The sequence below is a fragment of the Salmo salar genome, chromosome 03 (genome assembly GCF_965601325.2).
Source record: "Salmo salar chromosome 03, fSalSal1, whole genome shotgun sequence".
NCBI lineage: Eukaryota > Metazoa > Chordata > Actinopteri > Salmoniformes > Salmonidae > Salmo > Salmo salar.
In genome coordinates this window covers 32,601,152-32,623,881 of record NC_138293.1, presented here as the reverse complement: position 1 = coordinate 32,623,881, position 22,730 = coordinate 32,601,152, and the positions used below count along the sequence as shown (strand labels likewise).

General features: G+C 43.1%; 1 protein-coding gene across 4 annotated transcripts in view; it reads left to right on the top strand.

Moving 5' to 3' along the window:
- LOC106599757 (adhesion G protein-coupled receptor L2) overlaps nucleotides 1-22,495 on the top strand; it is a 126,176-nt gene extending 103,681 nt beyond the window's left edge. For 2 of the 4 annotated variants that reach the window (XM_014191055.3, XM_014191057.3), the window contains 10 exons: nucleotides 3,033-3,206; nucleotides 5,075-5,284; nucleotides 5,461-5,681; nucleotides 7,093-7,159; nucleotides 9,290-9,381; nucleotides 10,849-11,017; nucleotides 11,540-11,668; nucleotides 12,418-12,514; nucleotides 14,285-14,413; nucleotides 20,337-22,495. In XM_014191055.3, the coding sequence (XP_014046530.2) occupies nucleotides 3,033-3,206; nucleotides 5,075-5,284; nucleotides 5,461-5,681; nucleotides 7,093-7,159; nucleotides 9,290-9,381; nucleotides 10,849-11,017; nucleotides 11,540-11,668; nucleotides 12,418-12,514; nucleotides 14,285-14,413; nucleotides 20,337-21,253 (2,205 nt within the window). In that variant the 3' untranslated portion in view covers nucleotides 21,254-22,495. The remainder of the gene's footprint in view (nucleotides 1-3,032; nucleotides 3,207-5,074; nucleotides 5,285-5,460; nucleotides 5,682-7,092; nucleotides 7,160-9,289; nucleotides 9,382-10,848; nucleotides 11,018-11,539; nucleotides 11,669-12,417; nucleotides 12,515-14,284; nucleotides 14,414-20,336) is intronic. The other 2 variants (XM_014191058.3, XM_014191059.3) reach the window with 1 other exon arrangement.
- The last annotated feature ends 235 nt before the right edge of the window (nucleotides 22,496-22,730 follow it).

Below are 22,730 nucleotides of genomic sequence, written 5' to 3'. Positions count from 1 at the left end.
CTCTCGGTTCCGGACTGTGGGCCGTCTCTCTCAGTTCCGGACTCTGGGCCGTCTCTACTGGCTCCTGACTGTGGACCGTCTCTGCTGGCTCCGGACTGTGGGCCGTCTCTCTGCGGGGCACTGTCGCCGGAAGCTCTGGACGGGGCACTGTCGCCGGACACTCTGGACGAGGCACTGTCGCCGGACACTCTGGACGAGGCACTGTCGCCGGACACTCTGGACGAGGCACTGTCGCCGGACACTCTGGACGAGGCACTGTCGCCGGACACTCTGAACCGGGCACTGTTGCCGGAAGCTCTGGACGGGGACTGCGCACTGAAGGCCTGATGCATGGGGCTGGCTTAGGAAGCGCCAGACTAGGGACACGCACCACAGGGCTAGTGTGAGGAGCAGGACGAGCTGGACTGTGCTGACGCACTGGAGGCCTGGTGCGTGGGGCTGGTAGTGGAGGTACCAGACTGGAGACATGCACCCCAAGGCTAGTGCGAGGAGGGGGAACAGGACGTACTAGACTGGGCTGACGCACTGGAGGCCTGGTGCGTGGTGCTGGCTTTGGAGGCACCAGTCAAGAGACACGCACCTCAGGGCTAGTGCGAGGAGCAGGAACTGGATACACCGGGCCATGAGTAGGCAGACTGGAGGTCTGGAGCGCGCCTCCTGCACAACCCGTCCTGGCTGGATGGTAATAGTAGCCCTGTACGAGCGGAGTGCTGGCACAGGGCGAACTGAGATCGTGCGCACTTCCGCATACACCGGCGCTCTCCACTCCAAACGCTCCCCATAATAAGCACGGGGAGTTGGCTTAGGGCTTACCCTTGGCCCAGCCAAACTACCCGTGTGCCCCCCCAAAAAATAATTTTGGGGGCTGCTTCTCGCACTTGCCTCTCGGTGCGTATAATGCCTCATAATAGCGCCGCTCCATCTTGGCTGCCTCCAGCTCCTCCTTAGGGCGCCGGTACTCCCCAGCCTGGTGCCAAGGTCCTGCCCCATCCAGAATCTCTTCCCATGTCCATGACTCCACAGAGCTCTGCTGCTGCTCCTTCCTCCACTGCTTGGTCCGTTTGTGGTGGGTAGTTCTGTCACGGGTGTCGTAAGGATTAGACTAAAACGCAGCGGGAATGTGTTGTCGCGTCTTTGGGCACCATTAACTGAAGACATGTTTATCAAAATAACTCCCTGTTATTATTATTATGCGATTAAACTGATTAATCGTTTAACTGTAATTAACTAGGAGATCGGGGCACCAAGTAAAATATTCAGATTACAAAGTTATAATTTTCCTATTATAACTTTCCTATATTATAACATTATATATTGTATTATAGTATAGGCCGATTATCTTCTGGTTTAAATGGTGTATTTTACCTCGCGTCCAGTCTCATTCCAAACGTCGTAAATTGTTGTATCTGCACGAATCCAGCCTTTACTAAAGGTCATCCATGCATCAATTGTCTTAAAATCATTTATTTACTAAACTAAGTAATTCACAGAAAGTATACAAACAGTGATTATCGTCACAAAGAATTGGTAGAGTAATGTGCCCTAGTGGGCTAAACAGGCATGGCTGGAGTCTTGTTAAACAAAGGGTCATAAAGGGCAGCTGAGAAGACACTACAGAGTTGATAAATATTAACAATTGATATGCTAATCCTTTGCACATGAACGCTCACTCATTCGGGAACAATTGCAATCAATATATATTTACGCTCAGTGTGCCGTCGGGATCCTTGTTGGAGAGTTTTTGTCCTGTTCTCTCTCTCTCTCTCGGTTAGAATGGATCTTTCAAAGCGACATTCATTAATGTCGTTATAGAATGGATGTTTTGTCGGTCTTCGCGTTCAATTATATAATTTACTTAGCTGCAGACTAATAATTAATATCAAAGACTTGTTCTTATTCTGTCGGTATCGATAGTCTAAAAGTTTAACCACGTGGTATAGTTAACTTTCAGTAGAGGAATTGCATGGTCAAACCTTGGCTCTCTCTTCTGAGGTAAGCTGGTCTGAAGAAAGTAACCCTGGGTGGGGGTTTTATTTGGAATGACAGAAAAAGGCTGTCTCATGACGCCAGGTCTTGTCTGTGTCCCTGGGGGGGGCGTGCCGATGACTGATTTAAGCTTTGAACAGAAATACATTCTATCACATTAACATCAGTACATAGCATCTCAACGTATTCCAAATAGGTTTATCCTTATTAATACATTTTATACAACCATTTAGATGCAAGTCCCATAGCTGAGGCAATTATATAAACAGTTTTATGGTAATATGGCTATATTGTCTCTTCTGAGTATCACAAAATTGTACCAAGCGGACCAGTTCGTAGCTGGATTCTTCACCGATCTTTTATACCTTCTCCAGAACATAAATGTTGTTCGGTTCCCCAATTCTGTGAGTTGGAAGAATTTCCTGTGTCTCTCTATGAAACCCCTCTCTGTCTCAACTGTGGCCTGTTAGGCAGGACATTTCCTTTGGAATTTACGACCTTTTTCACAGGGCCTGGGTAGGGAGAGGTAGGTAGGGGGATGGTGCAAGGGGGAGGGGGTCAACTGTGCTCCCTGTTCCCAGAGAGAGGGCAATGTCATGACAGTGTTTACTCATCTTCTTTTTAATAGGCAGAAAGAAGGAAAACCGAAACAAAACACACGTATACAAAAACAACGACGATAACAGTCTTGTCAGGCACACAGCTAAACAAGAAACAACTACCCACATTATCCCATAGAAAAACACCCCTCTTAAATAGGACCTTCAATTAGAAGCAACTAGGAGCAGCTGCTTCCAATTGAAGGTCAACCCAACAAACACCACATAGAAATAGACATACTAGAACATAACCCAACAAACCCCGAAACACTCTAAACAAACACCCCTCTCAAAACAGAACATAGCCCAACAAACCTCGAAACACTCTAAACAAACACACCCCTGCCATGTCCTGACCAAACTACAATAACAAATAACCCCTTATACTGGTCAGGACGTGACAACAATGTTCATGTTTTTGTTATTTTGTTACTTTTCTTTCTGTAGAAGGAGCACTACTACAACCCCAACTGCTCATTCTGGAACTACTCTGAGAGGAGTATGATGGGCTACTGGTCCACTCAGGGCTGTAAGCTCCTGGACACCAACAAAAGCCACACCACCTGTTCCTGTAGTCACCTGACCAACTTCGCCATCCTCATGGCCCATCGAGGAAATGTGGTGAGTGACCTTCTGTGGGTTTTTCTCATGTTGTGTGCTTGGACTCTACTGTATGTATGTATGTATGTATGTATGTATGTATGTATGTATGTATGTATGTATGTATGTATGTATGTATGTATGTATGTATGTATGTATGTATGTATGTATGTATGTATGTATGTATGTATGTATGTATGTATGTTCCCATCTAGGGATGGTGAGTGGGTGGTTCTGATTTAAACTGAATCCCAAATCCATCCCTAGCCAGCCCCTAACCCCCAAGACACTTGTGTAGATTGGAGATGTCTAAGAAATATGGTGGAATTTCCCCAATACTCTGTGGAATTGTAACCATATTGCGGAGACCTATCCAATCCTCTCAGATCTCCATAAGGAGCTAGGGGTTGATTTGGGATTCAAGGACACTCGTAGTGGCTCTGCCCCAATCCCCCCCTCCATTGTATGTATTTTATGTACGTAAATATGGCTAGAGTAAGATAGTCAACTCAGAGGCTGATTAGATTTGAGGTGGGGGGTTGAGGGTTGAAGGAATGGGGGTTGAGGAGAGGAATGCTGTTAATGTATGTGGAGAGAAACAGAAGGAGGCTGTCACTTACTTTGCCGGGAGTAAAAAGCGAGAGATCGCAGACACAAGATAGTGAAAGTTAACTCTGCCATTATTGGAAATAAATTACATTTTACCTATGTTCCGTGACTAATAGCACTCACGCACACGCATATCCTACACGGGGAAACGTACACGGCAACCCGGTTTCGTGCTTCTCTATTTTCCATTTCCACTCGACGACGTGAAGTGGGTGAGATCCATTCGCAAGCAAAATGCAATTACAATCCAATTACATGATAAATATCATGTGCTGTGAGCATCTACCCAATAATAAACGTGGAACATAAGTTTGTGGTGTATATAATAACATGTCCCGACTCATGAACTCTTCCCACGTCTTCCCCTCGCAAATCCCGAACCTTAAAACCCTTCACCACAAGGAAAAACCAGAGCCTGTGGTTTAAGCCATCCCTCAGTCACACCAACCCAAATACTCACCTCAACTACAACTCCTCCTGGCCTGCCCTTAATAAAATTAGTCATGTCACGGAACGGATTACCTCATGTTCAGACCACTATCCCTGAGTGATATTCTGTATGGTGAAGGCTTCTGTTTTTGCATATGGTCTTATAGCCTACATGTCCATATTGTAATGTGTTCATTTTCCTGGGTTGTGACACGCACTGTAATCAACCCTTCACCCAGCGACGAAATAGAGCTTTGTGACAGCGTACTAATGACTTTCTTTACATTGGCCCGGCACATGTACGAGGATCTAAAGACATGTCATCTGTTTCCTACAGTAGATGTTGAGTGATTTCCCTCAGTGAGGCAGGACATCATGTTATGTCAAGGTTCATTGATGGGGACATGAAGTCTGTCATGTTTTAGGTTTTTACGGCAGGTTATTAAGTGTAAACCCTCCCTGCTAGGTTGCTGTGTGTTTCTCATTGGTTAACTAGATGTTGAGTTAAATCCCTGTATAAATCTCTGCTTATGTCATATTAGCTCCAAGTTATTGGGTTTACTTAAGATTATTTAACGCATACATGTTGGGATGGCATTTGTACAAAGGGGCCTGAGCCAGGAAGTTGGTGGCTGTACTGTGCTAGATACTGTTGTCTGTCTTCCTACTCATTGTATTCCCTGACCATCTGAATAAAATAAAAAGGTGATCACAACAAAAAAAAGCTTTTTTGGGTCTAACCCCCCCCCCCCCCCCCCCCCCCCCCCCCCCGTGTTTATGTCATGTTAGGTCCTAGATTCGTAAGGTTCTTGGTTCTAACCCTCTCTGTGTCTCTCTGTCCTGTCCACCAGGTGGAGGGGAGCGTCCATGAGTTGCTGCTGACGGTGATAACGCGGATGGGCATTGCTGTGTCTCTGGTGTGTCTGGCCATCAGCCTGTTCACCTTCTGCTTCTTCAGGGGCCTGCAGAGCGACCGCAACACTATCCACAAGAACCTCTGCCTCAACCTCTTTATCGCCGAGCTCGTCTTCCTCGTGGGCATCAACATGACTGAACCCAAGGTAAGGAGTATGGGCCCCCCTCGAGTATCAGAGTGAGCTTAGATGCACAATTATTTTGTTCCCAGGGGAATATGCTCCAGTTATCTTGTCCTACTCTTCCATTGACTCAATGCAGTTTCAATGCCACTGTCCTTTTACCTCTGTTTGTGTAACCTCTAAATGTGTCCCCCTCCCAGCTGGTATGCTCCATCATCGCGGGCGTTCTTCATTTCTTCTTTCTGGCGGCGTTTGCCTGGATGTGCCTGGAGGGCGTGCAGCTCTACCTCATGCTGGTTGAAGTGTTTGAAAGCGAGTTCTCCCGCAGGAAGTACTATTATGTCTCCGGATACCTCTTTCCCGCCGCGGTGGTGGGAATCTCGGCCGCCATCGACTACCACAGCTACGGGACACAGAAGGCGTAAGTAACACCAGATGTCATCTTTAGGCAGGGTCTTTGTGATCTTGCTCGACTCCGAATGCAGTAGTTTATAATATGTTTACGCTAGGGCTGTCAAACGCTAAAAACATTTTATTGAGTTAATCGCAGGATTTGCTGTGATTAATCGTAAATTCAGAATTTGCCTGAATTGAGCTGTAATTTAAAAACATTTTTTACAAATGCATTACAAGATATTGACGTCTTGATTTTGTCCAAAGTAATGGTAAGCAAAATCAAGTAGATTGATAAAGCACCCTTTCTTTAACCTAAATGGCAACTTACTTTGACATCGCATTGTTGTTTTTAGCTGTATAGATGATGTATTTTGGATGTTTTCAGTGTATTTTTAATGCTTTCAGACAACACGATTTAATAAAAAAAAAAATTAGAAATAGTTAGCTCGAGTTAACTGATTTACTCTGACAGCCCTATTTTACGCACATCCAATAACCTTCAGGTGCAGGGTACGAAAAGTTGAGTCAGAAGAAGACCTTGAAGTGGAAACGTTACACAATAAAACTGTGGGAGCATTCAACAGTATCTATCTTCCTTTCTTTGAGCGGAGAGCATCAGGTCTCCCAGACCAGCCAGCTCCATATCAAGACTCCTTTTCTTCCCCACAGTGCTAATGAGAGCTACATCACAGGCCCTAGTCTCCCTCTCCCTCTGCCTCCTGGCAAATGTATACCCTGTCAGAGAGGAAAGAGAAAAGCTGTGAGCAAAACCACTACATTAATGAATTCTCTGGCTGGTTGGTTGTGCTGGTCTGGTATTTTCTCTGAGCTTTTTTTCTCTCTCGCCTTTGCGTCTTCAAACTTTTATTCTTCAGTGGCCTTTATCCAAGAACAAGCCTTATGATTTGTCGTAAGCCTTCCTTAAATTGGGTGGTTTTTTTTTTACATTTTGTGGCTGTAGTGCAACGGTCCCTGAATTTGAATTAACATATTCTCTGATAATACATACAGTAGTTTCAGCACAACAAATCTTGTTGGAACTATTTGTGACCACGTTTTGACTGTTTAGAGTCTTAACGTATAGCCAGACTGCTCTCTCAATTGTAGACATTGGTAGCCTCTGAAGTCGTGCAGGCAATACCAGTGCTGTTGTATGGCTCGCAGCCAGAATGTGTTCAAGGTCAGGTTGTCTCTTTTCTTTGGTCAAGAAGGTAAATAAATCACTATTTTATTGCTGTAGAAGCTATATAATCATGCCATCTATCTAGTCTAGAAGCCAGGCTGGTTAGTGATCGGTAGGATACGATGTAACAACTGCCGCTGTGTTCTTAGAATGTAATTGCAGAGATGTTACAGTCACAGTTGGAGTGCCAGAATAGCTCATTTGCTCTTGAGGGATGGCTATCACCTGATCACATAACCATGTTCCATTGCAGCTGCTGGCTGAGGGTGGATAACCACTTCATCTGGAGCTTCATAGGACCTGTCACCTTCATTATCATGGTAAGCCACGTTATACTGTGTGTGCGTGCGTGCGTGCGTGGCGTGCGTTGGAATGTAAATCCGGTATGTGTTTTAATATGTCTATCCAAAAATGTATGTTTTCCTCAAAGAAGTGTGAAGTGGGCAAAAATACGTGGACATTTTTTTTTTCTTCATTTTTTTTTCTCCTCTGGTCACTTAGCTCTTGCTTTCGCTGATCAATTTGCGTGAAAGGAAAGTGGTCCATTATATCTGACATGAGGACATCAGCAGTCATTCAGCTGTAAAATCCTATGAAATCAGTCTAGTCAAGTGAGCAGCAGTCAACAGCGTAGCAGTTTTTTTTTGGTGGAAAGAGTTGCGCATTGTGGCAGAATTCCTCCCTTTCACACACTCAGTCGAGGAGGAGGAGGATAAGAGACAATCTCAGGCATGAAGGTCATTTGCTCAGTTAGACAAAGAGGGGGTTGAGGGAGATGGGGAGAGACGGATGAACATGGAAGTAATGAGTGGGTGGGCCAGACAGCCATTACCCACAACCCCCTGGCCCTGCCGAGGATCATGACGCATCTGCAGCCAATCCCTGTTCCACGGACATCTCCGTCTTCACCTCTTAATATTTCATGCAGGCTGCATGGAGTTCACACACACATACATTTGTATTATTCACACAGAAGACATGTGTAAATGTGTACGTACTGTGTTTATACAGCACATGCCGTGCATAGATACCCAAGAAAAAGTGTGTTCTGGTTTCTGTAGATAGTGGGATGCGGGGGGGGGGGGGGATTAAGGACATGTACAGTTCGGGGCCTGCCTCTATGCCTGCCTACCTACCTGCCTGCCTGTCTCATCAGATCTGTGTCGACACTGGTGGCTGTTTTAATGCATCTCCAACCACTCGACTCATGCAGACCTAAATCGGCCCTAGTGGCTAGGAGACAAAACTCCACATCTCTCTGATCTAAACCCCCTTATTTGTATTTTCTCCTCTCCCTCTATCCCTCTCTCTGTCTCTGCCCTCTTTCTGCCTTTCTTCCCACGTTATTGGTTTATTTATTTTTAAGGGAAGTACATAGCTACGGCTCTACTGGTCTGGTGTATTCATGTTTTAGAGTGGACAGCTTTCATAAAATTCAGCCCACAAATATATTGTATTTAATAAACTTGGGACCGTATCTCTACTAGAACAGTATTGCTTTGTGTTCTCGCAAACCCAGGAAGTTTTTGTCATTTATTTTCTTTGATAAAGATTGGTCAAGTTTCAGAATAAATAGGCTGGGGGGCAGATTATGGTGAAGATTTTAATAACTAAAAATGTTTTTTTTTTATATAGAAGTATACAAATACTAAATAATATATAGTGAATATTTACTGAATAGTTGTTTTTGGTGAGGTTTTAATGAGGTAGAAACAGAGCCAAATGTAAGCCCCCCCCCCCCCCCCCCCCCCCCCCTTACAGAAAAACATCCTGAAGTCATGGAAACCTTTCTGAATGTATAGCTTAGAATATGGAGCTGTTTTTCCTGGCTCTAGACGTTTGTTTAAAAAATATGGCGCTCTGCTCTGTCTTTTCCACCCTCTCTCTGTTCTGTTCTGGCCGTATTAGATTTACATTCTCGCTCGCTCTCTCTTTCTCTCTCGATGAGGAATAACACTCTGCGTTTGGCACCAGCCTGCTTGGCTAAGTAAGGCCTGAGGTTGTGCGTTGCATCAGCCATAGGAGTGGGAAGGGGCTTCCAAGGCACTTTATCATAGCCAATTTTAGTGAAGCTGGAGACCGAAGCTAAGCTACAACCTCTCTATTCTCACTTTTGGGAGGCAGTCTGTTTTACCATTTGCACTGAAGCTTGAAAGTTTCATATCCCTCTTGGTAAGACGTACTAATGTTGACGCTTGCGATTGTGCCAAAATCACTACAGGTTAAGCATAATTACCATGCATGATCTCAGAAAGTCACTAAAACATGCAGGTGACATGCTGCTAGTTACATTTCGGAGAGTTTGTCCTGTTTCTGTGCGCAAATCACCCTTTTTTTTGTGGTTTAAGTTGCCGCGAAATGTAGGCGACATGCGTTGCTGCTCATACCGGTGAAATGAACGCCGTGCTCCAGTGTGACGCGTTAAGCTTGCTGTGCCTCTGTTTTGACAGCTCAATCTCATCATCCTGATAGTGACCATGTACAAGATGGTGAAGCACTCCACTTCCATGAAACCCGACTCGACCCGGCTGGGCGGAATCAGGTGAGGGGGGGGGGGGGGGGGGTCTCTGGAGGTGATGTGAAAGCTGGTATTACTGGTTGTGTCAGCTCAGTTTTAAGTGAGAAAACAAAGCGTTGTGTGCTGTCCTGTTCCCAGCCATGGCCTTGCATGTGCAATATTAAAGGGTGTGAATTTGGTGGATTTGACCTTAGAATTACATCTCAATAACCCATAACCGGAGTGGACAAATATGTTTATTTCAGATTCTCACGTGTTCCCTTTTTAGTTGGTGTTTATGAGGGCAGTGTTTGCGCTATGCAGGGTTTATATTGCCACTTTTATTTATTCAGAACTGCATCCCTGAACTCTTGTATTAGTTGCTCCTGTGTTGGCATCATTTTCAGGTTCCTCTGGAACCCTAGCTCAAGTATATATGATTTAAGGGTGGGGTGGAGGAACTGGACCTGTGCCCACATCTTTATTCACACATCCACTCAATCCAGCAGATTGGATAAAAGAAAAGTCTCTAGCCAGTTTCTTGTCCTAAAATACTTGTTAAACAATAACTCTGAGACAGAATGACATGTGCCAGTCCTGTGTTGTGTTTGGACTTCTTGTAATAAAATATTTTTTAATTCATTTTGTTTTTCGGCTTTTAATACCAGCAAAATTGTTTAATTGACCTCTGAACCGTGCTACCCTGGTTAAGAATGTAATTTAAAGAGAGCCTGCGTTCAAAGATAGTGGCTAATTCAAACAAATCATTTATTCAAAGGACCCAAAACTCATTAACTGTCATTAATTGGAGTCCACCTCTAATCGACCACTTATTTACTCCCGCAAAGTTAGATTTGGTAACTTTCCACAAGACTTTGAAATGATCAGTTAAAGGGCCAGCGTTTTTTCAAATAATGAAAAATGTACACAATGACACAAAAGCACAACTAATCTGTAGCATCTCTCTCTTTAGGTTTGTATTCTCTAATGTCCCTGGATGTTCTTTGAGACTCAAAGACGTGGTACAATGGTCTCTGGTTTTTCACTAGTCTCCTCTTTTCTCTTTCTTGTCCAGGGTTGCTCACTCTTTTTCTCCTGTGCATCGATGGCTCCCATTGCCAGCCATTGCCAGAGGGAACTTACCATTGGTTATCTGATTTCCTCTAGGCTTTTCCTGGACCTCCTGTGAGAAACCTGCTGTGTTTGCTGTTTCTGTTTAACCAGCCAACCCTGAGGAAGGCCAAGGAAACGTAGTTAGTTAGACTCTCTGTGGAAGTTCTCATTCAAAATCTATATATCAGCTTTTAGGAGTTGTACTCTATATACTGTATAACATGTCCAGAAGAAGAAATAGAGAGAGATAATAGCACAGCCTCCTTCTTTCCCCACAGAACAAATCCATAGGAACCAAACAGAGAGAAACTTCAAATCAATGAAAGATGAAATTAGGGAAGTTATCTAGTTTATTATTAATGATTGTGAACAATTTGTGTGTGTGTGTGTGTGTTTCAGATCCTGGGTGCTTGGAGCGTTTGCCCTGCTCTTTCTCCTGGGTCTGACCTGGTCGTTTGGCCTGTTCTTCCTCAGCGAATCCTCCGTGGTCATGGCATACCTCTTCACCATCTTCAACACTCTGCAAGGGATGTTCATCTTTATCTTCCACTGCCTCCTCCAGAAAAAGGTAAGGATTTAATACATATGACATATACAAAGATAATGCTACAACATTTTGTACATCAATGTTTGAATATAAGTTTTCCTCACCAGAGGTGGGAAATAACCTTTTTTTTTTATGTCTAGTTTCTCAAAGAAATAAGATAACAGAAGGTATCTTTGTGTACTGAAGTCCAATGCAAAATATATACCTTTCAGTCCGCTGTCTACTGTGTCTTGACATTTAAGACCATCTCTGATAGAAGTAACACCTCTGTGTCATATTTGTCCCCGTGAAAAATCCCCCTCCTTATGGTATTTGAATGTGTCACCGTGGTAGATGTGATAGGGCTATCTCCAAAGACACGCCGTTTGAACGGCTGCTGTCGGCTAGGTGGCATTTGAGAAATATATTTATTTTGGGGCTTTTTGTTGCAGGATAGAGGCAGCCTCCTCTCTTTTTTTCTCTCTGGAGGACCCTGCACTGTTGTGGCGTCTCTTGAGTTCACTGTGTCTCTGTCGCTCTGCCCTGACCTTGTGCCCGCTGCAGGTCCGTAAAGAGTACAGCAAATGCTTCCGTCAGTCCCAGTGCTGCGGAGGTCTGCCTTCTGAAGGGTCCCACAGCTCGGCCAAGACAGCCACGTCTCGATCCACCGCACGCTACTCCTCCGCCACACAGGTACAGTACATACTAGGTACAGTACAGCAGCGGGAAGTTGAATTATATATACCTTTTTTTCTATCCTTTTCTTTCTTTTGAGAGGGAAAGGAGATTTCTTTTCCTGTTTTTTTTTCCCTCCTTCTCCTGCATGCTAGCACGTCGAGGAGCAGCATGAACACTGGAATAAACTTTCTCTCAACCCTTTCTTTCTATTGAGAGCAGTACTGTAGTATACTTCAGTATAGCTTTATAGTCCCAGGGGGAAATTGGTTTGCGGCATAGAAGGGAAAGGCTTTTTTCTTCTGTTGCATGCTAACATAGAGGGGAGAGTGTTAGTGTTGAGTTAAAGGTGGACATTCCAATCCCCTTGTGTGAAATAGCCTTCCTTTCTTTCCCCTGAGAGTGAAAGGGAGCGCCTACGCCTTGTTGTCCTGTTGCATGCTAGCATGTAGAGGTAACACGGAAGGACATCAGTGTTGAAGGTCATTCCAATACACTGTGGCCGCGTCCGAAATGACACTCTATTCCCTACATAGTGCACTACGTTTGTAAAAAATAAAAATAAAAAAAAAAAAGTGAATAGCGTGTCATTTCGGATGCATCCATTTTGTTTCCTGCGTCAGTCTTGGAAGTGGTTCTTGTAATCCATTGTGTTTGCTTGATGCCTCCACAGAGTTGTGCTCTTTTTCTGTTGCATGTAAAGGGAGCTGACATCGGTGGTAAAAGTTATTCTGACACAATGTGTGTGTTGTTCACCTCCTCCACAGAGTCGTATCAGGAGGATGTGGAACGACACGGTGAGGAAGCAGTCCGAATCCTCCTTCATCTCCGGAGACATCAACAGCACCTCCACTCTGAACCAGGGTAAGACACCGTCCCCTCTGTCTCTATTTGCACATGCTGTATTCTCTCTGTTATGCGACCTTGAATAGACAACAAGTGCCAGAATAGATCTGGCAGATGCAGATTTAATTTGTATGCATTTAACTTTTATTTAACCAATCAATGATGGATGATGCTCTACATTCAGAGGCAGCTTTTTGATAAACTGATAATTGTTTACTCAATATGGTCTAGTGCTTGTATACGTCCTGATTTAAATAAACCACGAATAACAAATTCAATAAATTATTTTGAACAAGTAAATAAATACACGCTCCAAATGTTTTTAAATGAGTCAAAGTTCACTTCAAACATGCCTTTTGATGGTCGACCTGCACAACTGCTACTTGTTGGATGGGAGAAGTGTTATGTAGCTATTTAGTCTGGCTTCAAGTGGTAGTGATGAGAAGCTGGTGTCTGCTTGTGTGTTGAACTCTGGGAGACCCTGGCTGGCTACAGGAACTGGCAGGCTGCACTGACTCATCCTCACCCTGACCTGATCCTGCTGATTTTTAGCCATACGACGACGACGGGGCGGGGATACAGAGAGAGAGAGAGAGAGAGAGAGAGAGAGAGATGGGATAAGGAGAGAGAGAGAGATGGGATAAGGAGAGAGATACAGAGAAAAAGCTTGGGAGAGACGGAGGGAGAGACGGAGAGAGACGGGGGAGGGGAGAGAGAGACGGGGGGGGGTCACAGTGAGGTTTAACACTACACAGCTCCGTTTTTTTCGACTTCCCTCCTCCTTATCAGTGTGTGCCATCAGCATTACGATAACTCCTAATCGCTCCTGATAAGAGATGAGATATAAGAGATTCGTTTTCAATGACTGGACATTGCTATTAAATATTGTACTTTTATACAACGCATGGGTCTAATCCTGAATGCTGATTGGTTAAAACCGCATTCCAGCCAGTGTCAATACTTATGTATACGTATACTACATTTTGGAGCACAGTGATGTCAATAGATACCGATGTGTAGTCCCCACATCATCGGTGTGGTTGTATTGACTATATTATGTCTGCTGACTGCAGAGTGGATACTTGCAATTACTTGTATTATATGGCTACTGTAAAAAAAAATACTGAACATTTTGACCATGAATGGTCAATCATACTGAATGATTTGACTCACACTTTACAACCTACTGTTGTGTTTACTTATTAGTCAAATATTTGTTTAACAGAGAAAGTATTTGGCAATGTTGTGAGTATTGTACTGGAGTTTTTGGCACTATCTGGTGGTAAAGCAAGTGGCTTTGTTCACAACAGACGACCGACGCACTTGTTGCGGATGATATTTATTGCTTGCTGTTCTGTGAAATGAAGTCTGGAGAATGCGGTGTGTAGACATTATTTAAACATCAGCTACTCAACTAACCAGCGCGATGTATTTACTGAAGGAGCACACCGCTGGAACTCCTATACACACCTCCCTTTTTCCTCTGGTCTCTTTTGCCATCTTCTTCTTTTTCCCTTCTTTACTCTCCTGCCTCATCCTTTCTATAATAATATTATGATACTATATAATAATATAATAGCCTTTCTCCTCCCTCGCTCACATCCCCTCTCTCTCTCTCTCTCTCTCTCTCTCTCTCTCTCTCTCTCTCTCTCTCTCTCTCTCTTTCTTGCAGGTTTGACTGACAACTACCTCCTAAGTAACCCTCTCTTTTTCTCCTCTCTTCCTCACTCTTCCTGCCTCGTCTTTCTTTCTTTCTTTCCCCCCTCACGCTTTCCTTCTCTCTCACAGGGATGACTGGCAACTACCTCCTAACTAACCCTCTGCTCCGAGCCCACGACCCTAACAACCCCTATAACAACCTGCTGGCTGAGACGGTGGTGTGCAACACCCCCTCCCCTCCAGCCTTTCACTCACCAGGTGCATGGGGACCTCTAACCTTTCAATGTAGATCTGTGTTTGAAATGGCACCTTGACAAATTTGACTCGATTAGTGCACTATATAGGGAATAGGGTGCCATTTGGACAAACATTTGTTTTGTTTTTGTGTGTGTTTGAAACTAATTGAAATAGCGGGACTTTGTGGGGCTGTGGGCCCCTACACAGCATGAATTGTTGAGAAGTCTTACTCTATGTTTTAGAGTTGTCCTTTCTTCTCTCTCCCTTTCTCTCTCTCTCATTACCACGTCTCTTTATTTCATCTTTATGTAGCTAGTATGCAAGCTACGCTTTGTAACACAGCATGAGATAAGGTTGAGAATGGTCAATGCTATCTTATCGAGACTACTCCAACATTCATTTATAGGAAATCGAGATGAATTTATTCAGAGTTTATATATTATATCCTATTATTTACCATTCTCCTCCTTCGCCCTTTGATGATACCTTTTAGAGCAGGTTCAATAGCATTCTTTATTTATTTCTTTACTACAAATCCCAATCCCCATTTATTTGAATGCTGTCATTGTCTGTGTAGCGTGACCCAGATACCCTCTCTGTCAGACTAAAGGAGGAAGCCAAGCAAAGGAACAGAAAAACACGGGAGCACATGACGCAATGCAGGCAGAATTATACCCCTCAGATATGCAGAGGCATTTGATGATGAAAGAGGAGCGGATGGAAGGAAAGGAGGCAGCACCAGGATGAATGTGTGGAGGGAGGAAAGGGGGGGAAGAAGGATACAGGAGAATATACAGAAACTGCAGTCGCTCGCTCTGATTTGGCAGGTCGCCGAGTTCACTCGCTTCACAATGAGAACACTGAGAACACTTTTAAGTCACATTTTCTGCCTTTTTTCCCTGGATGAGGTTGGAAAGAGTTCGGGAACCTAACAAACCGATTGTCACAAAAATCACACAAAATCATTATGATTTAATTACAATCATGATATACCAGTATGATCAAAACACCACAAATGTAAGTGGAACCTACAAATACCCCTGCTATGAAGCAAGCAGACAGTGCTTTTGAGACATAATTTTTTTTCATGATAGGGTAATTACAGTATAAGCTAACTTATTCTAGTTGAGCAGTGGTGAATGAAGTGACTGTCTATTTAAGCGTTTATTGTATGCATCAGTGTCATCATCCCTTAACCTGCCGAGACACATCATCAGTCAGTCCTCCCTACAGGCAGATTTTATTTATTTTACTAGGCAAGTTAGTTTCGAACAAATTCTTATTTTCAGTGACAGCCTAGTGAGTTAACTGCCTTGTTCAGGGGCAGAACGACAGATTTGTACCTTGTCAGCTCAGGGATTCGAACTTGCAACCTTTCAGTTACTAGTCCAACGCTCTAACTACTAGGCTACACTGCCACCCCGATTAGTCATGTGGAAATACACGTGAGACACACAGCCGCGAGGGAGATACTCCACATACTTGCATCCTCAAACATCACAGAAACTATCGTTGGCGACTCACAGTTGAAGAACATGAAAGCACTCAAACATTATTAGTAACTAATTAAAGAACAGGAAAAGTTGAAGAATTGACCTGATAGATGTTGACTGGTTTGGGTGTAACTCTCTAACAGACAGATGTCAAGTGGTGTTATGTGATGATGAATCACCCAAGTGTAAAGTGTTGAAGAGGCTCAAGTTGAAAATGCTGTAGTCGTTATAGATGATCCTCTCCATCCTGAAGTGTATTAATATGAAGGTAATACAGTGCAGATGTTAATTTGATGCAGTAACGGTAAAGAGAACATCTTGGGCAAATCTCCGTTGGAATCTTTCCCAGAATGCAGCTGTCTGGCTCCGGCTGTGTCCAGTTAAATTCTGTTCACATCACGTACCCCCCCTCCCAGTAGACAATACACAGCAAATTGGCCAGTGTTGATTTTACTGTGTACCATTTCTAGTGTTGATTCAGGAGTTAAAGAACAACTGCCCCTAAAAACTGACTTCTCATTCAGAAAACAGGCTGTGGCATCAATACGAGTCAGAAACATTTATTATATTGTCAAAATTGACTACAAAGTGCCAATAGGATACATTTTTGGTCATAAAGGCAATCTAGTCCAAAACAGAGTTTTGTGAGACTTGTAGTTGTGACTGCAGCACAATGTAAATGAAGGTTGGGTTTGTTTCAATCTTGCCCACAGCTGACAGCACAAGTAATCATCAGTTCGTAGTGAAGCAGCACACGACCCTATCTAACTGCCTGTGGTAAATTTGCGTTGACTTTGGATATCCCTATGGGGCTAGTTAGGGACCGTCAGCAAATTACACAATGTATATGGGAAAATATGTTCAAATTCCAATAGCTCCAAAGTTGTAAGATTTAAACCCCTCAAACCAATTATAAATTGTAGAGATAGGCTATCCAAAGTCAAACCAATTCTTAACTAATCCAATCAGTTGGTAAGATTTATTGCACCCGTTACTGAAATGTTTGTTCCAGTTTAAATGGTAGTATTTTCTGTCAAGTTTCCTAACCCGGACAGTCATTCTGAATGCAGGTTGCGGAGAACAAAAATTCCAAGTGTTAAGAATTACAAGTCACAGAATAATGTGACTTGCAGTCCTGATGTTGCCTGTAAACCAGGAGTTTCCTAACACCACTGTGTTAGGGTAAAACTAGGCCATCAAAGTTAAGCCTTATTATATACAGTATGTAATGTATTGTCATAAAGTTGAATTGTAAAATCATTCACCTGGGTGAAAGCCACATTCCTTTAAAAGGAAAGAATTCAACAACCATGTCATTAACAATTTCAATCATGGGGCATAACTCTACAATTCACTCAAAGAAAAGGCACCATGGGAAATATGCAAACTAGGCTTTACACAAGGGATCATCAACTAGATTCACCCGCGGGCCAATTTTTTTCTTGAGCGGATGGTCAGGGTACCAAAACATAATTACAGATCATTTGTAGAATGCAAATTGACCGCAAGAAGCTCAAACGTATATCATATTTGACTAAAACATAGTAATTTCAAACCTTGCTTACATTAGCAAGCCAGGGAATACTTTGGAACAGATGTCCAAAATTAAAATCTCTTGGAGTTTATTTGCTTTAAAGTCTTTTATGTCCAACAATACAAATTAAAATGTGGGGGGGGGGGGGGGCAAATAAGGCCTCCAGTTGAGGAACCCGGCTTTCCACCATATTAACCCCAAATGACTTACTGTAACAGTGTTTTTGTTTAACACTAATAGGAGTTAATTCTATTCACTGTGAGTGTTAATTCTCGTTTACATGTGAATAACACTGGCAAGTGTGTTGCATTAACACTCAAAATGTAACACTCTAATCAGAGTACCTTTTACACTCTGTAGAGTGGGACCATATATACTCTAAGATAGTGCTAAAATTAACTCCTTTAAGTGTTGATTTAAAACTGACAGATGTACTGTGTACCTGTCTGCATTCAAATGACTGCCAATACATAAACAAATGCAAAACCTGCAATGGGGCTTTTCACTCTATTTCAGAATTTTTCCATATTCTCCCTTTCTTTGCCCTCACACTTCTCCCCCATCCCTTCCTCTGTGTTCCCACCTTTCACTCTTTTTCAAAATTCTTTGATGTCTGTTTTCACATTCTTTTCTCTCTACCAAAGAGAGAAAAGAGATGCTCCTCATCTCCACGGCAGTGTGTGTCACAGCCCAGCTCCAATTGTATTCCTCCATCTCCCTGTCAGGTCTATTCAGACTCATTTAACTGAAATCTAAAACTTCAATCTCCCTCTTTTTGCGGGGCTTGAAGCAAAGCAGTAACTAATCTGCAAAATACATCTTTGCCTTTTCTTCATCCTCTTCCTTCGCTCATTTAGGCTCATCCTCCTATTCCCCCTCTTCTTCATCTTCTGCCGACTTTCTTCTAGCCAGTCTTTGGTCTTCACAAGAGGTTATCAATGTGATCTATTGTGTACAAAGTATTTCTTTCCCATCTGGGAGAAGTAGATAGATAGAAACCTGTTAAATCAAATCATCCCTCAATCACATTCTAAGCAGAGAGAGAAAGTAATGATATGATAGTGTACCTGCCATTTTAGAGTTTAAGAGGCTGTGATTGCTTGCTGCTGAAACCCCTCCACCTGCCAAGTCCTGGATTCAGTTGTTCACAGGATTTGTTCTCAATAGCTTTCTCAAAAGTTTTCAAATTATTTCAAATTGATCTGTAAATGAGAGTTGTACTCAAATAAATCAGTCACTTTTTGAGGGGACCCAAATCTGAGACCGACCGACTGAATCCAGGCCTGATTTTTGAAGCCTCCTCCTTGTTCCTCTTTTGTGTTATTTGAAGTAATTTTCTATTTTTTTTAAGCCGCAATAAAAAAGCATATGTTTTACTTTTTTTTGTTGCATATCAGCAGTTCTTAGGCAAGATAGCCTGAGCAGACACACTTGATGTGAGTGGTGGTAAAGTGAGTCGTTGCACCGTGTCTGTGTGTCGTGGTGGTGTTGGGGGCTGTGCTTGTGTGGCTCCTGTGGTGAACGAGATGGCCGATGTCTTTGTTCGACATTACTCCTTCTTTCTTTTCTTTTTTAAGGGTGGAATGAATGTTTTAGTCATTGTCACTTTTTTTTTTTACCTCCACCTCCCCCCACAGCGTTTTTCCCTCTCATAACTTCTGTGTTATGATGTTATGTTGATCTTGCTATGTCGTTGTTACCTGGCTAGCTACATTATCTGTGTGTTGTTGCTGGATGTGTAATGTTCCTTTTTTTTGTTGGTTTCTCCTTTCTCATTTGTGAAATATTGTTCAGGATATCTTCTGTATTGTTTGTGATGTTCAGACATGATGATGCTAGATGGAGACACACACACGATAGAAAACGACAGTTAAAGAGATTCAAATTTGAAGTACAGTAAGCGTCAAAGTATTGGGCAAGTGACAATAATGCATTGTAAATAATGTGTTGTGTGATTTTGAAGTCACTTTTATTGTAAATAAGAATAGAACGTTTTTCTAAAGTTGTCTACATTAATGTGGATGCTGCCGTGATTACGGATAGTCCTGTATGAATTATGAATAATGGTGAGAAAGTTAGACGCACAAATATCATACCCCCAAGACATGCTAACTTCTCCCCATTACATTAACAGGGGAGGTTAGCATTTTTTCAAAGTATTATATTTATGCCTCTGTAACTTTCTCACTCATCATTATTCATGATTCATTCAGTACTATCCGTAATCATGGCAGCATCCACATGAATGTAGACGTGTTTCGAAACATATTCTATTCTTAATAAAAGTGACTCCAAAATGACACAATAGATTATTTACCATTCATTTCTATTGGGCACAAAATAATCTGACACACAAGCAAAACAAACAGCCGATGCATTCAACAAGTTTGTAGAGTCACAAGCTTGATGGAGGCATTGCGTGCTACGTATGAATATGGGACCAAATACTACACTTTTGACCACGTTAATACACAAGTGAATTTGTCCCAATACTTTTGGTCCCCTAAAATGGGGGGACTATGTACAACAAGTGCTGTAATTTCTAAACGGTTCACCTGAAATGAATGGAAATACCCTTCAATTAAAGCTGACCTTCTGCACCTTATCCTCATAGTCATTGTATCATTGTAAATTCAAGTGTTCTGGAGTACAGAGCCAAAACAATAAATAATGTCACTGTCCCAATACTTTTGGAACTCACTGTACTTGAACCTCTTTAATTGTATATTTTATGAACATATAAATATTATATAAATCAATGTCAAATATCCAGATAGCAAAGGTTGCAAACACTTAACAGTGAGGTGTCCTGAGCAGTATCAAACTGTATTGTATTGTATTGTATTATTGATTTTGATATTGATTCTTAACTTTAAAACAATGATATCTAATCCAGGTATCGTGCTTCTCGTTGCAGGGCAGCATTCTCTGACCCACAGCAGGGACATCAGTGCCATGGACACCCTACCCCTCAACGGAAACTTTAACAACAGTTACTCCCTGCGTGACCAGGAAGACAACCAGGAAGACGACTATGAGGACATTGTGGGCGTGGTTGGGGGCGTGGTCCACGGCCCGGGGGACCTGGGGGGCCTCAGCCTGGATGACGCCGCCTTCGAGAAGATGATCATCTCTGAGCTGGTGCACAACAACCTGAGGCCCCGCAGGGCCCCCAAGGGCCACAACCCCCATAGGGATAGCAGGGACCAGGCCCCTCTCCAGACCAGGGTGACTGTGGACAGGGATAGGGGTTGTGGGGGTGGAAGCGGCAGCGAAGATGATGCCATAGTGGTGGACCACGCTGAGGCTTCGTCCCCCCAGAGAGGTAGTATAGTCGGGGTAGTAGGTGGAGGTCACCCCACCCTAGAGTTGCTGCTGCATCCCCACCATAAGGAGCCGTTAGAGGCCCCACTCCTGCCCCAGAGGACTCACTCCCTGCTCTACAGCGCCCACAAGGCCCCCAGGAGGGCTGTGGAGGGCCCTGGGTGCCACGGCTCAGAGACAGTGGGGGCAACAGGGGATGGGGATTCCCAGTCACCCAACAACAACAGGGACTCCCTGTACACCAGCATGCCCAACTTGAGAGACTCTCCCTCAGCCTCACCCTACCCCCCCGATGAAGATGATAACCTGTCACCTTCCCCCAGGAGCGAGGGGGAGGACCTGTACCATAAAAGCATGCCTGAGCTGGGCGACGTGCCCCAGCCACTGTCCTACTACCACATAAACCGGGGAACCAGCAATGGGTGCATTGTACCCCCCAGCGCTGAGGACTGTGTACCCGAGGGAGAGGGCCCCCGGGACGGACAGATGCAGCTCATTACCAGCCTCTGAGCAGATGGATGGAGGAAGGAGAGGCGAGGAAGCACTTCTCTCGTGTTTTTGCACAGGTTTGAACATATGTATGTGTGTGGGCTTTGGTTGATGTCAAGACTATTGCCAGCCCTCATCGGTCCTCCCAGTCCTCCATCTCTGCACTCCTAATGACCCGTCAGAGCAGGAAGTGAAATGTTTGTGGGTGGTAGGGAGGAAGGAGATGGATTACTTTTTCACACATAAACTCGGTCACACACACAAACATCCTCTGAATCCGTCTGTCTGTCTGTGGACTTGAACTGCTCTGCTCTGCTGTGGGACTACAGAGAGGTAAATGCACAGACCACTTCAAGTGTCAGAGAGAAGTCTGTCTGGCGCCATTCCTGTCCAGCCTGCATTTGTATTATATTGAAGAAGAAAAAAAACATGGTTTAGAACTCCAGGTTTAGAACTTTTGGAACACTGGTGAAGTGTTCCTGGAGGGGATTCCAGAATGAATGAGGGTGAGTATCTGTTGGGTCCTGGACTCTATAACGTTCTAGAGTCATTTCACTAAATAGTGAGGACTGTCAAACAAAGAACCACTAATTCAGACTCAGGCCTTATATTTTCTCTATTGCACATTTAACTGTTGTCAGAGTAATAGCTAAAGAAAATATATTTTGCTCTACCACAAGTGTAAAAAAAAAAATATATGAAAAAATGTTATGGCAACCAATTATACAACATTTCAATGTTGAGAAGATTATTCTAAAAACAGGTTGCTCAAATCTGTTTTTTCCCTCTCACTTGACTCATTGTGGTATGTTTGAACATAAAAAAATCAAATAAAAAAGTCATTTAAAAAAAAAAAATCCCGTAAGAAACCATACTCACATCTTTGCTTGTGAAGTGCTTTTTGCTTTCATGAATTAAGAGTTTTGCCAGTAATATTTTGTGTTAACACCATGCCAAGCACAGATTTGGCGTGAATTTGGTCGTTGTGTAATTTATTTTACTTGAAAGAAATTGTCAGGTTTCAAAAAATATGTGTCAACGCGATATTTCAAGTTTTACAAGCATATTTCAGCCTTTGACACTAATTAATTTATTAACAGTTATTGAAAATTTGAAAAAGTAAAAATGGTTGGGAAGTGTGACTTGTTTCAGCACTGTTTAGGTTCATATCGTTTATTTTGTAAGATCCCATTTTCAGCTTATATAAAAAATTCAACTCTTGTTTGATATCAAATAAATGTGAGACTTTTTCTTGTTTTCAAATGTTTGACTATTCTTTCTTTCAAGTCCAGACATGGCTCATGATGATGATAACTGTAAGCTTCTGTTTAGACCTGCAGCCATGGAGAGAAATGGCAAAGGGAGAGTTATCAGATTTATCCTGCTCAATAAATTTCATTCAAGTATTATTGCCTAGTAAGGTCTTGCAGCAAGCAGGTAGGTCCTGGTTCAAACTGGCCACCCAGTTGTTGTTAGTAGACGACGTACGTCTGCTCAG